This window comes from Pogona vitticeps, chromosome 1 (assembly GCF_051106095.1).
Source record: "Pogona vitticeps strain Pit_001003342236 chromosome 1, PviZW2.1, whole genome shotgun sequence".
NCBI lineage: Eukaryota > Metazoa > Chordata > Lepidosauria > Squamata > Agamidae > Pogona > Pogona vitticeps.
The window spans coordinates 145,683,239-145,700,392 of NC_135783.1; the positions used below are offsets into that span (position 1 = coordinate 145,683,239).

General features: G+C 42.9%; 1 protein-coding gene across 2 annotated transcripts in view; it reads left to right on the forward strand.

Moving 5' to 3' along the window:
* WDFY2 (WD repeat and FYVE domain containing 2) overlaps positions 1-17,154 on the forward strand; it is a 44,896-nt gene that overhangs the window by 25,983 nt on the left and 1,759 nt on the right. For both annotated transcript variants that reach the window (XM_020788002.3, XM_078378250.1), the window contains exons 4-10: positions 4,170-4,224; positions 6,114-6,264; positions 8,088-8,200; positions 9,563-9,689; positions 10,920-11,025; positions 14,709-14,810; positions 16,620-16,750. In XM_020788002.3, the coding sequence (XP_020643661.1) occupies positions 4,170-4,224; positions 6,114-6,264; positions 8,088-8,200; positions 9,563-9,689; positions 10,920-11,025; positions 14,709-14,810; positions 16,620-16,750 (785 nt within the window). The remainder of the gene's footprint in view (positions 1-4,169; positions 4,225-6,113; positions 6,265-8,087; positions 8,201-9,562; positions 9,690-10,919; positions 11,026-14,708; positions 14,811-16,619; positions 16,751-17,154) is intronic.

Consider the following 17,154-nt stretch of genomic DNA (forward strand, 5'->3'; position numbering starts at 1 on the left):
AGGCAGCTCTACCAGCCGAGCTGTATATCCTTACAGCTTCAGTTCAACTGCCCTCCCAGCTTAATGAGGCTCCTTACAATAAGAATCTCTGCACTGCAGGCTTTAACCCAGCCTATATGCATGTTTTTTTTTGGGGGGGGGGAATTGCTGCATCATTAACTAGTATTTAAGCACACTCCACAAAGGAAGAGAATAATAATACGTACTGTCCATAACTCAGAACTTCAGTTTTCCAAAACGGAGAAGAGGCCTTTAAGCCTTCATGTAGATACTTTCACATCTCCCTTCAGTGGGATATTTAATGAATAGGCTATAAAATGACTGTTGTATTTAACGTATAAAGGGACCAGAAATCAGGACTGGGTAGTAGGACAATGGAATTCATGTGCTGGAGATCTAAAGCTGTTGCATGTGATGGTTTGCTTTATTCTTCATAGTTAGGGAAAACGTTGCTCCATTTATAATCTCTTTATTCTCATCTATTGTTGAGGCAATAGCCAAAGTTGTAAAATGAACCTTTTGAAGTAGGATTGTAGCTCAGTTGGGGGGCACATGCTTTGCCTGCAGAAGCTCCTGGATTCAAACTCTGGCCAGCCCAACAAAGACTGGGGGAGAGCCCTTCTAAAATCCAGAGAGTCAGTGTTGATGAATGGGCAACAGATGTTGTTTGACTACAACTTCCAGAAGTCCTGACCATTGGTCCTGGTGCCTGGGCCTTTTAGAATTGGAAGTCCAGCAACTTCTGGTGCCCATCCATCAGGCTTGGAAATCATAGGTGTAGGTCATACTGAAATAAATGGGCTAATAATCTGGCAATTAAGGGCAGAGTCCCTAAATTGGTTAGAATGAGGAGGAAGCCAAAAAGGATGTTTTAGTTTGGCCCTTGCATTCTATGTCTTTGGCAGCTATTATAGTCTTACTCCCAAACTTACCTCTACAAAACACCTTCCTGGAATTCCATTAATTGAGCTGAAATCGTTCATCAAAATGTGACTGCTCACAAAGACCTTATTCTTTTTACTGAATACAACCAAGGGAGTGCCTCTCGCTTCAGTGAACAGCCTCCGAAGCAGCAGCCTTCCCCAGCCTGGGTCCTCCAGATGTGTCTGAACCCAACTCTCGTCATCCTCAGCCAGGAAGGGGTAGCACAAAGGCCGTCCCAGTGAATCTGGGAGATGATGTAAAATGGAGAGGGACAGCAAGCCCTGAAGCATTGTTTGGAAAGGGTAGTGTGCCGACACTTGGCAGATATTTTTACCTCTTTATGACAATGGTTCACTTGTTCCAGAGAGAAGACAAAATGATGGGGTTTTAATAGATAGCAGGGAAATACAGTGTTGTATTTCTGAATTGAGATTCAGAACATTGCACGGTTCCATTCTGAGTTACTTATTCTGTTCCTATAGGCTAAAGAGCCAGTGGCTCTTCCCTTTCTTGGCAGTTACATGCTGTCGACTTGTAAATGTCCTGCCCAGGTGTCTCTTTTTCAAGTCAGAACATGCTAGTATTCTTTCATTAAAATGCTTTAGCATTGTACAGGCCAACATTACTCCTTTAAAAGCTGTGAGGGGAAAGAACAGTAGCCACTAAAAGGCTTTTGTGTTCTTCTTTGGCCCTCTTGCTGCTCCATTCTCCTTCCACCCCAGATCCTGAAGAGTCCAACATTTTGCTGTCTTGAGCACACTGGAGGAAAGAAAAGGGTAGAAACAGGACTTGTAATGATAACAGTAATACATGTTACCTTTTCCAAAGTTCAATGTGCTGTGCACTGAAGAAGGGGGAGCCTAGAAACAAAAGAAAGTGACATCTGCATCTCCCAGGCTGTGGGGGGGGGGGGAAACTGGAAAATTAGCAAATGAGGCAGTGTGATTATAGGGCTGACAAGGAGGAAGCCTTTGCAACCATTGATCTAGGATCCGAGGTGATATTGATCAGTATTGGTCATTGTGGGACTGCTGAAGCCTTTATTCTATTAGCAAGATGGTAGGGATTGCTAAGGCTACAAATATCTTTGTTATGCAGTGGTTCAATAGATGCCTGAGCCTACTCAGGACTGTTACTGCAATTTTAGAAAGTCTTTCAAAGGGTATACAGATTGCCAGGGCCAGTCCTAGCATGAGCTTTAATGGGGGCACCACCACCTGAGCGGGCTGGAGTTGGAGAGCCTTTGCTTCATAACCTTATTTTCCCAGCATAGCCTCAGTTAACTATTTTCAGATGACCTTGGGAGCCAAGATGTCTTGTCTTTTGGCCACCTGTCCCCCAAGGCTTTGGGCCCACAAGGTTATCTTGAAAGCATGCGTTATTCAAGCCGCAAGCCAAGAGGTGGCCCTTTTGTGGCCGTGAGGTGATGAGGGCTCTTGCAGTAACAGCCTTCTCCTCATCCAGCTAACACAGCTGGTGCCATGTGAAGGAGGCGTTAGGCGTTGTCAGTATCCATAGGCAGGTGGGTTCCTTTACCTGTTTTGGGCAGGAAGAAAGCTCGTGCCCCAAAGTACCAGATGGGTCTTCTAAGCTGGTCCCTTTCGTTCCATTCCCTTCTCCAGTTTTTCAGACGCAGAGAATGGAAATGCTTATGACGTTGCCCAGTAATGTAGTTGTGCCAAACGGCAGCAATAATAATGGACTGGGTTGCAAAGGGAAACAGCGGAGCAAGAAAAAGGATTGCGTAGGGCAGCTCAACATGGCCCATGATCTCTACCACAGCGGAAAACAAATCCAGCAAAAGCTGTGACAGGATTTGAAGTTCTCTGTTGTGCAGTTTCTTCAGTTTCCATCGGTAACCCTGCCTCTTCCTCCTCGTGTGCCAGCCAGGCACCCTTGTTAAACTGCCAATTTATCTTTCTATAAAATCAGGGATTTTACAGTTCTCATGACCCGTAACCTTCAGTTCCTCATGACTGTTCTCTGCTAGCTTCCTGTGTATTTTTCTTCCTTTTGATCTCTGTGTAAAGCAAGACCACTCTCTCTTTTTTTTGCCCCTTTCTTTAATGTCCTTACAGAAAGGCAGAATGAAGTTTTAGTGCTGGTGTTACTAATCACCTTGTTATTTGCTGTCCCTCATTTTCGTCTTCTCTGTCAAATTCTTCCATTATTTTTGTTTGATCTCTTATGTGTTTACCAAAAGAGCCCTTGCACAACTTTTCCCTCCACTTCTTTACCTAAAACACAGGTCTGCTTAAATGTTAGCCTGAAAGAACAACACCCACCAGGCATGGGTGAAATGGCAGTCTTTCTGGCATGGCACTGGCCTCGCGCTTCTGGAAGACTCCAGGGATCCCACCACACCTCCAGCTTTGATATATTTCTTTTCTAGAATGAACTTTCAGTATTGGACATTATAATCAGGGACATTCAGGGCTTGATTTTCCAAGATCCGTTTTTGTTCTCTCATTGGTGGGTTCTGTATGGGGTAGGGCTTAGAGGGCTGAACTCAGACTGGGTAGATCTGAGCTTGTCACTCTTTCTCAGGCTGACCTACCTCACTGGGTTCTTAGGAGGATAAAACAGGAGGGGGGAAAAGGCAAGCCATGTACATCACCGTGAGCCGCTCACAGAGATATAAAGGAAAAGAATAGATAAAAATAAAATAAATTAGAATTGCATTTGGGGAGGGGGGGAGGAGTCAAAATATCTGAGTAAATTGCTGTCCATGAAAGAAAAGCAAGAGTCCAAAATGTGCTGGTTCGAGAGGTGGGAGAAGAGAAGATGAAACTGAGTGCAGATATTTGAGAGCATTCCAAGGAGATGTGCTTTTTCCTGTCAACAGCCATCACGACGAGCCAACATGGCTTAACAGCCTGCTGTGACATTCCTTTGCTATTTCAGGGAGAAAAGGCTCCGGTGCAAAGGTTATTTAGAACAGCAAGGATTTCCAGGCCTATGTTCTGGATTTTTCTTAGGTATCCAAAGGTATGGAGAGGTGTCATCCAAACAGACAGGTTCCTCCCCTCCCCTAATTCAGGCAGACAGCGCCACAGTTTTGCTTCTCAGGCAGCTGGAGGCAATAGCCCATCATGCCTCTGTTTCTGGATCTCGCAGGGAAGAGATTGACATGCAGGGCAATTGACCAAGTAATAAATTCTTGGATTTTAACAAGAAATGTTACAGTGCAAACTCATTTTTAGATATTTCACACATTCTAAAGTGGCTACTTTGTTATTTTCCAGGAATTTATTTTATCAGAAGATTACAACAAGATGACACCAATTAAAAGTTACCAGGGTAAGAGATGCAGTCACTATTTATAGAGAAAAAAAAGTTTTACTTTGGCTTTTACTTTCATATATACAGGCTTTCAGAACTAGAAATCAAGCAGATTGTTAATTTTTAGATCTGCTTTCTGTAAATTCCAGCAGGTATTCCAGAATATATATATATATATTTTTGTCATGATATATAATATTAAGGATGCTTTTTCAGGGCTTCCCCCACTTCTGCCCCAAAACGCACATGACTAAACATGAATCTGTTTTCTTCTCCTCCAACGGTTAGACTACAGGATGTGGATGATGAAATAGTTTGACCGCTGTTGTGCAAACAGTTTTAAATGACATTGCTTTTTAAAGGCAGACTTGATCATTTTTCAGATACGCTCTTGGGGAATATTAAGTGTGCATTAAATAAACCACAAAATTCTCCAGACCATCCTTCCTCTTCTGTTTTGTCCGGATGTTTCTTTGTAAGGACAAGTAAAGCATGATCTCAAAACATGAACATCAGAGGCCAGATGTTTAGTGTCCCTGGACAAACCAGACCCACCCATCGACCCCAACTCAGCACTTCAGGAGGATCAGACTATTTTCATCCACAACTGTTGTCTTGACATGCATGAAATTCCATCATCTTACCCTCTTCAAGTAGACTTCAAAGAATAGTACTGAGTAATCCCTATTGGAATAATGCACAGAATATGTTGTGCTTGTTTCCGTGCATTGTTGTACAGAAGCCAAAAGGAAATAATGGGCTCTGTTTCTTTCCTGAATATAGCACTTTTTAAGGTTTGTAACTCACTTTTTTTAGACCTCTACCATTAGGAAAATACTAAATTTTTATCTTTGTAGAACAGAAATGTCTTTAGAAACCTTATGCATTTGTTAAAAGAAAAGAAAATGTATGCTTTCAACTCCCAGGGGGTTGGACTCAGTGGCCTTATAAGCCCCTTCTAACTCAATTATTCTATGATTTTATGATAGTTTGAATGACAATTCAGTGAATCCGTGGCTTATTTATTTTAATATATATGTTTGCCTAGTTTGAAAAGGGATACTTCCACCTTGCTGGGGCTGCTTCTTGGATTTTGAGAAGGACCCCTTTCAGCATTACTTTGAGAACTGTGGCTCTCCAGATGATGTGGACTGCTCCCTCTTGTGTAACAGAGGAGTGTGTCTGTCCAGCTGTCTCATCAGGGCCTGAGCTTAGGGAATCCGAAAGCATGACCTTTCAAAACGAAATGACTCTGTGTCATAAGCCAGCATGAATAGCACTAATGCTCTGCTGTGACAGGAGGCAATAAGAGGAACAAAGGCTAGTCACAATGGACACTGCATATGATTAAATGAACGGACTGTATAAATTAGAAATATTCCTTCCACTTTACAGAATGAGCTCCATGGTTTGGAGCTAAGAAAAAGACAGGCTAAGAAGCCTTCCTATGAAGAATGTTAAATTTCTAAGCTGATGAATGAAGGAACACAGGACAGATGCCAAAGACCTCTGTTGCCTTTGTTCTCTTATCTGGGTGGCCTAGAGTTAATGCCGTAGGGGTCACAGAGAGCAAGAGGAGTGGGGAAGGGGATTACCCTCCATGGCTTTCTGCCATTTTAGGTTTTGTTTTCCTGATGTCCAAGCACCAAAGAGAGTAGGGCTGTGTGCTCTAATGCTCTTTCCCACACAGTTCCACTTGTTGTCATTCTTCCTAGCTGGCTCCAGCTATATTACCAGGCCTCATCCTGGTCAGTGGCCTTCTATACCACTTCACAATACGGGAAAATAGCACAAATTAGAGGGAGAGCAATGTACAGTAATTGTTTCCCTCAAGGAAGAGGGGAGGAGATAGAGAAACCTGTATGGGAGAGTTATGCCTTCCCTTGTTTTTCCTTTCCTTCCTGCAGCTCACCAGAGCAGGGTTATGATGGTCCTGTTTGTTCTGGAGATGGAGTGGCTCCTGAGCATTGGGCAGGATAAGTACTTCACTTGGCATTGCTCAGAAAGTGGACAGCGGCTTGGCAGTTACCGGATTAGTGCAGGGGCCTGTGGGCTACAGTATCCTTTTACACTAATTGTGGCATTGACATCATTCTGCTTTCTTTAATTCTTAAGCATTTTTAAAGAGCATTTTTGGACATAATTTCATAGCATGACTAAACACCCAAGACTAGAATTTAGCAACATGATTTAATTGAAATCACAGGATGTCATTACTTACGTACTGAGGTTTACAGGCAAGCTTAAGGGCTCTCAAACATCCTGGCACTGTCCCTCCTGTACGGTGTTTCAAGACACATACAATTTTGCGGAGAAACTAGATGGACAACAAACTGTTACAGAAATATGTTTCCTATTGTGGCACAGGCAAGTGTGCCTTTGAATGAAAGGGTGCCTCCTGCATGTTTTTATGTGTCATGCTCTTGAGGCATTTGTGATACATGCCTTGGAAAATAAAAGGTTTTGTCTGTGCATCGGAAGCTGTCACACTAAGGTGAGCTTTCTGACTGTTCAAGCACCCACACAAGAACAGGGAGCACGGCCTATGGACTCCACGCTTCCTGGTCTCCTCAGCTTCTCTGTAGGCCGGAGTCACACCACCCTTCATCACTAAGGCTTGTTTGCCGAGGAGAGTGTGGAAGCAAGAGGCTTGCTGTTGCTGCTTTCCCAAGAGTGGGAAGGACAAACATGATGGATTGGGGAAGGGAACGGAAGCCCTGCCTTGCCAGACCACCTTAGTGGAGGCTTTAGGTTGCACATCTTTAGTGTATGCCGGTCTTCTTTTCCTGTTCAGTGGAAATATCTAACCTAACAAGATGGTGTGTGTGTTTGTAGGAGAGAGAAAGATTGGTGTGATCATTTCTAAATCCTTGCCTGATCACATTGGCTTAGAATAGCACACCACAACCTTCTCAACCCAACACTTAAACCATTTCCTGGGAGATGTCATCCTCTGGGTCTTTACCAACCATCTGGGTCTTGAGAATAGATAGAATTTAGATTGCTATGAATTTAGATCGGTGAGGACATTTGATTGAGATGCTGAGTCCAGGCAACAGTCTCAAGACAATCTCTCTCTTCCCTACTATTTTTTTTTACAATTAATTTCTGACACATCTGATTTATTTATTTATTTATTTATTTATTTATTTATTTATTTATTTATTTATTTATTTATTTATTTATTTATTTATTTATTTATTTATTTATACATACCCTGCCTATCTGGTCTACTCGACCACTCTAGACATTATGTTCTACTCACTATTTGCATAGAGAGCCATCTCTTTCAATAGTTAATCCCCAACCACCAATTTTCATTCAGTACAAGAAAGGTAAACACCAGCAGAAAAGGAAGGCCAGTGTTGGTACTTTGATCGTACGTAGACTTAAACCCAAACGTACACATATATAGACAAAAGTACAAATGGATAGAAAACCCTCTCATCTCAGCTGACTAAGTTTAAGCCAAAAGGATGTCATTCTGGGCCTTTTCACAGTCATTCTGGATGGTCCACCCTGAGAATATTTGCTGCTATCTCAATCTTGCTAAAATTCAGATTCCGGGTACAGTCGGTCCCTCTGAGAACTGTACAGTTTCCATTGCATGAGCTCTGTCACATAACCAGCTAACGAAACTAAGAGTGCCCCTTTTAAGGAATGAGGGCTTTGTCGGAGCTGAGCCAGGGAAACACAAGGTGATGGTTGTGTTGGGCTCAGAGTTTGGCAGGTGAGTTGTGGAGGTGCTGCTTCTTGCTAGAAGCCCTGCGATGAGCAATCATCCCCTTCTGGGATTCCAAAGGGCAGTAATCCACAGGCCTGCTAGCGCTAAGAGCCATTCCTGGAATGTTGTCTGTCTCCTTAAGTAACTTCTCCCCCAGATTTGACGTGGAGACACGGCATGTTTTTATTGGTGACCATTCTGGGCAGGTGACCATCCTTAAACTGGAGCAAGAAAACAGCAACCTGATAACAACCTTCCGAGGTCATACAGGTAAGGCATGCAGCCACTGTGGCTCTTTCGATTGTTTTCTCTGTTCAACATTTTTTGAGAGGGATGGGATGAGGAATGCTGTACAGGAAGAATGTTGCATTTACCTCAGAGCCCAACGTATTAGGGAAGGCCATTTCAGTCTAAACAGTCAAAATGCTTTGCTGCCTTGGCTGCTTAAAATATTTTGAGAATTATACCCCTTGCATAGTTTAAACAGTATGCCAGGACTTCACCCCACCCTCTACTTCCTCTGGTTATCAAATGACTTCCTTTGTCACGCTACTCCAAGGCCTGATGTCTCATATAGATAGGTAAAGTTCGGTGTCCTTGGCTTCAATGCAGGTAGCAAGTAGATACCTGAGAAGACTGTTGCGTTTCAATATCGAGCAATGATGACGGTGGGGGAAAATGGCAAAGGGCTGATAACTCTTTGTCTAACAAGATGGAAAGAGACATTCCAGCCCGCACCTCCAGAGATGGAATTTGAAGCCTGCACCTCTGCTTTGAATGTGTAGTTCCCATGTTGAAGTTGACTTTTAATCCTGGACCCTGGCTGGCACAGCTGGCCGCAATTTGGGGAAACTTCGGTGTCTTTCTGCACCAGCCTCAGTTCTGTGGTTCCCACTCAGAGGAAGACCCGTACAGGGTAGAAAGCTAGCTCATCTTTTTGGTCTTTTTAAAGTGTTCTCGCTGCCCATCTTTGCCTTTGGGTTGTCTAGCAAGGGAGCAGATAATAGAAAACCATTATCTATCCACAAAAGGTTTCAGGTAGTTTGGTACTTTCTGGATGCTTTGGATTACAGCTCCTATCAGGTTTAAAACAGTCAAAGGTCTTTAAAAAGAGAGAGAGAGATTGAGATTGAGAGAGATAGATAGATAGAGAGAGAGAGAGAGAGAGAGATGGAAAACTCCACCAATTTTTGGTGTATATTTATATATTTGTATGTATGTATTTGTATATTTTTTAAATCAATACCAATAGAGTTCCTTTCCCCCCCACAAACCTCTGGAAGGGGAGATTTAGAAAAACAACTGTGGTGTTAGGTGAAGTCCTCTTTACTAACAAACAGTGGTTTTAGAGTAAGTCAGAGGCCAATGTGCTTTCTCTCTCTCTCTCTCTCTCTGTGTGTGTGTGTATGAGAGAGAGAGAGAGAGAGAGATTGATTGATTGATTGATTCAGTTTTACCTCTCATAGCCTGTCTGACCCCTGGGCACTTCACTTTTTAAACAAAGTGCCCTCACCTTCTTTATTGTTTAATGGGAATCCTTTCGTTTGCCTAACATCCTGGTTGTTTATAATGAGAAATGTCTCCCCAACTCTCATTGGTTTCTTCCTTATCCCTGGCCCTACTGTTTTCCAGGTGGGATCAGTGCCCTCTGTTGGGACCCCGTGCAGCGTGTCTTGTTTTCCGGCAGTTCTGATCATTCAATTATTATGTGGGACATTGGAGGAAGGAAAGGAACAGCCATTGAACTACAAGGACATAAGTACGATGCTTTTGTCAAATGCTTCCCATTGTAAAGCCCGCTCACCCATCCCCACACACAACAGAATCACACATATAGATTATGCTTGCTTTGTTTTCTGAAGTGGAAGTTACTTTGTGAAGAATCTGGCTCTGAATGAATGCAATTCAGGGCTGACTTAACACTTTCTTCCTAATACTGAGTTTCTAGCAAGTAGGTATGAAGTGAAAATATGCAATTAGTCACCTGCTTGTTTTTTCAAGCCCTGGAATGCCCAGCACCTTTTTTTTAAAAAACTTTTTTGGGATGAAACATTATGGATCACAGTCTTTCTTTTCTTTTCTGAAACCTTTAATGGCATTTACAAATTATAACACCACAAGCAAAATAGGAGAAGTAAAATTACAAAAAAATTTACAAATTAGGAGTGAGAAGCAGGGGACAATTTCAGAATTGCAAATAAGAAACCTGCAACAGCAGCAGTCAGGGCATTACACCATCACTCATGAAGATAGAAAGAATTGACTCAGAAGAATTGGAAAAATAGGAGATCCAAGATTCTAGAAAAAAATTTTGGAGGTGAGAATGAGCAGGGCATTGAAACAGTATATGAACCAGGGTGTCTGGCGTCTTTTTAAAAAAAAACAAAGTCTTTTTTCATGAGAGATATTGAGAAATCGATCAGCATGGGTGGCCGAAGGAAAAATATTAAAATGGGTTAACATAAAAGCTCTTCTTAGATGTGGGTTTACTAGAGAATGGAAATATTTGGGAGAATGATCCTGAGATGGAAAGATCACAGTCTAACAAGCATAATTCTCTGCTAAACCAAGGTGCATGGCCCCATGGCCTTTATTTTCATATTTTCTCTTTTTGGTCCCTTAGGGTTTTTTCATATTAGGAGTTGTGCAGCCACTGCTGGGTCAGAGCAGCATGGAAAAAATTAAAGTCTGTTCCTCTCAGAGTTGTCCATTCTTGGTGTAAAGTGCCTAGTTTTACATTTTTAAAAAATATACTTCCCTCCATCCCCAGGAACCAGCTTAATATTCCTGTGGGTCACCCTGTCTCACAAGATATACAGGAACGTGGTTATCTTCAAACCTCTTTTTTTAAAAATAAAACCCTACATGTCTCCTGGTGTGGTTGCAATGAATTGTCTTGAATCTGGATTCAACATTGTAGGGATCAAACCTTGGAGGAGGAGAAAAGCTAGCTGATTCCTGGCTGTATTGTATTCCTTGTGTTCTGCAGTGATAAAGTTCAGTCGCTCTCCTATTCCCACCACACTCGGCAACTCATCTCTTGTGGAGCAGATGGAGGCATCGTTGTCTGGAATATGGATGTGGAGAGGCAGGAGGTACGTGCTCAATTCTTCCCCTTTCCTTCGACCAGGGAAATGACAACCCTGTGAAGTCTTTTAAAAAGCATGTGGAAAGCCAATCTTTCCATAGGCTTTCCTAGAACAAAATGGTGTTTCATCGTGTTGAGCTCCTCTGCTTCACCCATGGTGTTTTGGTTTGCCTGAGGGTTACTGTATGCTGGCTGGGGTACGAGAGGTGGGGGGGGGTTGGAGCGGGGTAGGTTCTTGCAGTGAAGAAGAAATTTAGGCAAAGTGCTCAGTTGTTGTTTTATCTAGAAAACCTCCAGAGTTGTTTAATGCTGAGGATCCTTATTGTTTGGCAGTGAACATCTTTTCCTTGTGAGCACAAACTGTAAATTAATTACTAGGTTAATCTACATCTATCATCTTTACTAAATCTACTCTTAGTCAGTTTCATTGGGGGATTCCCAGTATGAGGAAGAATGTGAAGGCCGGGTCAGGGGGGTGGGATGGTGAAAACTATTTCTCCCACCTAAAATTGGGGGGGGGGCACGTTTCCCCCCTGTTCCCCTCGAATATTCACATCTGTAGGTATAAGAGGAAGAACACTTTCTCTCAGCTTTTTCTCCAATCAGGAAAAACTATATAAACCTTTCCAATATTATGCACTTTAATTACGAACAAGAGCTGTCACAGAGTGGAATTTGCTCTGAATTTGAGACAGGCAGTGGCAGTCGTCACTGGCAGTGCTAGGATTTTGGCAGATAGGAAGTGCCTCTGTCCTAGAACAAGGCAAGAATTTTCTACCAAGAAATAGACATGCAAACAGACTTCTACTATATTTTGTTCAGTGATTATTCTGAATACAGATTTATATTGTTCAGCACAGATTAAAGGCAGGCCTCTCTCTGGTTCTCTAAATGCATCTTTCTCTTGATATTGGGGCACAGGGGAGATGTCAGTAAGCAGTTGAGAACCTGTGATCAATGAACCATAGAATAACTCCTAGGAAATGTTCCTTTAGGACTGTGGTTCCCGACCTTGGGTAACTCAAGTGTTCTTGGACTGCAACTCCCAGAAGCCTTCACCGCTTAGCTGTGCTGGCTGGGGCTTTTGGGAGCTACAGCCCAAGGTTCAGAACCACTGCTCTAGGATGATGGCTGATGTGTAAGGTTCCATTTACCTATAGATCCAGTACTGTACTGATAATATACCTTGCCCCCTTTGGCCTGTTATCACATAGGGAAACTATTACTCAACACACACTCACTCTTTCTCCTGATTTTCCTGCTGAATTGTGCAATGTCACGCCAGTCTGCAGTTTAGGGTTACTTTTGTTGTATAGCTCATATTAGCAGAAGCAATACTTAGATGTTTAAAACAATGCTTCATAAGGTATTGCAATGTTTTTATATATATAGAAAACTATATGCACATACAGCAAATCTGTGCACATGTGCCTATCACTGGAATGGTGTGTCTATTTCTGCCCAGCCACTTGCACAGAGGCTAGTACACAGCATAGAATTTGAATTATGAAAAGTTCCATTTTAAAAATTAATTTAGCCTTCACAATCATTTAACGTGATGCACTTTGAAATGCCCACCCCATGTCCAGCATTTAGGCACACAGTTCTTGTTTCTCATCTTGAAACTGCCAGTGATCTTTCAATGGCTTTACACTATCAAACCCTGTGGCTTAGTGGTTAAACTGCAGTGCTGCAGTCAAGTCTCTGCTCCTGACCTGAGTTTGACAGGTTCAGGTTGCCGGCTGAAAGTTGACTAAGCCTTCCAAGGTTGGTAAAATGAGTACCCAGCTTGCTGGGAGGCAAAGTGTTCCTTCCATAACTATGTTGCAAACCGCCCAGAGAGTATGGGGGTGATATAAAGTTGAAACAAAAACAACAACAATAATCTTCTAAAGCTACCTTTTATAAGACTGTGAGTTATTAGGTATCATTTAACCACAGATTAAAATGGCTCACTGACTGATCAGTGAGTAAATACAGATTCAGTTGTAAAAGATCTGCCATTGTTCACAGATGTGTGAACATGATTTTCACCTGAAGAGAGGAGAGATTTAATTATAACTCCTCCAGGATCCACAACAGACAAATATTTCCATCCTGAGTGAAAGTATTCGGTAACTATCACAGTCCCATTTCTCAGAAGTCATTAAAGCCACTTCTCGCTGACTACATGCACAGACCCTGTGGAGGAGCAGGCGGTCTTTTAGCTTCGGCAGGAGAAATTAATTTTTCTCCACCCATGTCCCTCTGCCAGCTGAATGGACGCTGTTGGAGGAATGGGGCCATCTGGCTCTTGCCTCTCTCAGCACCACCTTCAGAGTCTCCTTTAGAGCAGTGGTCCCCAACCTTGGGCCTCCAGATGTTCTTGGACTTCAACTCCCAGAAATCCTAGCCAGCAGAGGTGGTGGTGAAGGCTTCTGGGAGTTGTAGTCCAAGAACATCTGGAGGCCCGAGGTTGGGGACCACTGCTGTAGAGGGTTGGAGGATAGCCTAGAACACTTGGGGATCACAGGGTGACGAGAGGGAGAGGAAGGCAAACTCTGCTACTCAAATGGTGTTTTCCTTGTGCGCCACTCTGTGCAGGCACATGGAGGAGGTGGACTCCCTGTATGTCAGATCCATGTGCATAATTAAGAACGGTGCTGCAACTGGGATTCTTGATCACAAGAACAGACTTTGTGCACCTTGATAGACTCACATGGTCTGATCTTATTGCCTTCTGAGGGTGGAAATGTGTGAGACTGAACCAGCAGATAGGAGGGGTGTGCCAACGCAGAAAGGGAAGGGGAAACTCTCTGACATCTGGAGTTGCTCACTCCTCATTCACATCTTTCCAAACATGATTGTCATTTGAACTCACGTGTCTTACTAGAATGCTAGTCATGGAATAAAGTGTTGGCTGCGTGAACTCTTTGAGGGACTTTCTTGATCAGTTTGGAGATCATCAAGATGTCCTTTTGTTCCAAGGGCAGGTAGCCTTTGCTAAATAATAAGGGAATCTCACACTTAGGAGAAAGAACTCCCTTTCAGGTAAGGGACTTCACTGAGGATGTTCTCAGTAAATAAATATTAATCATCAACGACTAATATTTAAAAGTCAAATAATTAATGGGGGGAAATCTCACACTTTTTTCGTCAGCATCTTCTTCCTGGCTTCTGGTGGTCCTCTTTCTTTATTGTTAAGGACAGGGAGAGGAAGCACAGGTTTGCCTTCTAACCTCTGGGTCAGCCTTCCCGAACCTCATGCCTTTCAGCTGCTGATGGACCACAGTTCTCAGCCTCCTTCACTGCTGGCCACATTGGCTAGTTCTTATTAGAGCTGATGTCCAAAGCATCTAGGAACAGTGCTTCCCACTCTTGGGCCCCTGGATGTTCCTTTGCTAAAATTTCCAGAAATCCTGGCCAACACAACTACTGGCAAAGGTTTCTGGGATTTTTGGTCCAAGATTATCTGGGAACCTAAGGTTGGAACCACTGCTCTAAGAAGGATCCAGGTTCAAGAAGACTGATCAGAATCTATAGAAACGTAGTGCAGTATAGAAAAATCCCTGATTGCACAACTTATTTTAATTTGGAATACAGCACACATTGCCCCATGATGGAATGTAACATTAGCTAATCCTGGTTACTGTTTTGACCCTGTACTGGCCCTGTGCCTTAAGAGTTTTTCTTTCCTCCTCCTTTCTTTAGACACCAGAATGGTTAGACAGCGACTCTTGCCAAAAGTGTGATCAGCCATTCTTCTGGAACTTCAAGCAAATGTGGGATAGCAAGAAAATAGGCCTGAGACAAGTATGTGGCGTGCTGCTCTTTAAACAGTTGAATCTGGTGTCCTGTTCTGCTTGATGCAGTTGTCTGCATGTTGATAATAAACTGTTTGGGGGCCAGGGGCAGAATAGGTAGGAACATAGTGGTTTGTTGATGTACAGAAAGGGCTTGAGGGAGAAGAAAAATCTTTTGAAAGACAGTAGGACCCCTGTATCTGTGCGGTTAATATCTGTTGTTTCACTTATCTGCAATCTGAAAATATTTAAAATATTAAAAGAAAAAACAGGAATACAGTGGTGCCTCGCTTAATGGGTGCTCCGTTTAGCGACGAAACCGCATAGCGATGAAGATTTTGCAATCGCAAAAGCGATTGCATTGCGATGTTTTAAATGGGGTTTTTTCGCTTTGCGATGATTGGTTCCGTTTCACTTACCGATCATCGCAAAGCGAAGATTTTTAACCGCCGCCAGGTAAAAAAAAATGGCCACCTGCTGTGTTTTCACACGGATTCCTCGCTTAAGAGGCAGCGAAAATGGCCGCCATATGGAGGATCTTCTCTTTAAGGTCAGTTTTTTGCCCATAGGAACGCATTAAACAGGTTTTAATGCGTTTCTACGGGCTTTTTAAAATCGCAAAGTGACGAAATCGCTTAGCAGCGATTTTTGCTGCACGGATTAACGTCGCTATGCGAGGCACCACTGTATATATTTCCATGATGTAATTATCCGAACTGGCCACTAGAGGGAGCCAGAGACCATGCAATATATAGGTTTACTATTATCCACAGTTTTGGCATCTGCAGGGGGTTTGGAAATGATCCCTTACAGATAAGGAGATCCTCTTGGGCTATAGGACATGTCTGGGAAGCATGAAATGAGAGAGGGGATGGAGGCTGTTGGAATAAGGGCATGGCTCACTGGTTGGAGCTTTGATCAGGAACATCCTATGCTGCACTGTTTTGTTGCAGGGTTCCCCTTGTATCTCTGTGTTGCTGTTACTCACGTATGCTGTGAATGAGATACAGTACCCACTATTTCCACTGAGTCAGAGAAGATAACTTAATGTTGTCCCTTGTCAGGGCATTTTTTTGCAGAAGCCCCAAACAACCTGAGCATATTTTCCCAGTCTTGGCACACTGCATTTTGCTGCTAGACCTGATTGTATTAAACACTACCCTTGGCTAATGTGATTGGTCTACAGACAGGCTTTTTCTGCCAGAGAAAGTGTTTTATTCAGAGGAGGCAAACTTGATACAAAAAGTTAACAGTGAACCTATTACTGCTTTCTTACTGAAATAGCTACTGAGCTCAGGAACAGTTAGTTAAACTGTTAACCCCTTTCTACTAACATTTCCATCTCTGGCATTGTAAATGAAGGGAAATTCATCCATTTGGTAAAAAGGAGGGGGTAGTACATATGAACACTCTTTCTTTTAAATAATGGAAATATTTTTAAAGCCACTGCAGTACCCACAGTGCCTGGAGGTTACTGTGAAAATTTGCTCAATTCCTCCATTTATAAAACATGGAAACAATCACTCCTGGTAGATCTTAAGCTCACGGCATTATGGCTTTGTGTTAATGAAACACTGGGTTTGAAGTTAAATGCACACAGCTTGGCCAGCAGCAACTCCTTTCCCTCCTTACTTGAATAGGTTTCCGATTCCTGATCTGGATCGGCAGAGCTTTGTAGAGAAAAGAAATACTATTGCAGAAGTGAGAAAACACATCCGTTAACATCTTGGGTAGACTGTGTGTGTGCGTGTGCGTGCACACATGTCTGTGTGTATTCTTTCGCCTCACTCAGAGGACCCCGATGTGCTTTTAATTTCAGCATCATTGCCGGAAGTGTGGGAAAGCAGTGTGCGGCAAATGCAGCTCAAAGCGCTCCTCCATCCCACTCATGGGCTTTGAATTTGAAGTGAGAGTCTGTGACAGTTGTTATGAATCAATAACAGATGAAGAGTAAGTCGCTGTTCTCATCTTCTATTGTCTCACGCTTTCCTGTCACTCAGCTATCTGTCCTCCTCCAGTTCCTAGCAAAAGATTCCAGTCTCTCTGGTGGGAAGCAAACCATTGCAACAGACCAAATTTTGGACATAAACCTTTCTAAGTCAGGATTAGTCGCCTGGTGCCGTTTTGAATGACAACGCCCACATTCCCTGATAGTTCGTTCCATAGTGGCTGAGGAAACTGGCTTTCCTGCCTTTGCTTCTAAGCAATGTAGATAAATATGAGACATCAAGACAGTAGATTTTACTGTGGTCGCTCTAGGACAGAGGTGGGGAGACTTCAGCCTTGTGGAGGTATTTTTTAAAAATCAGAATGCACAAAATGACCAAACAGAAACAGATGCAAGAAGGCCTCCA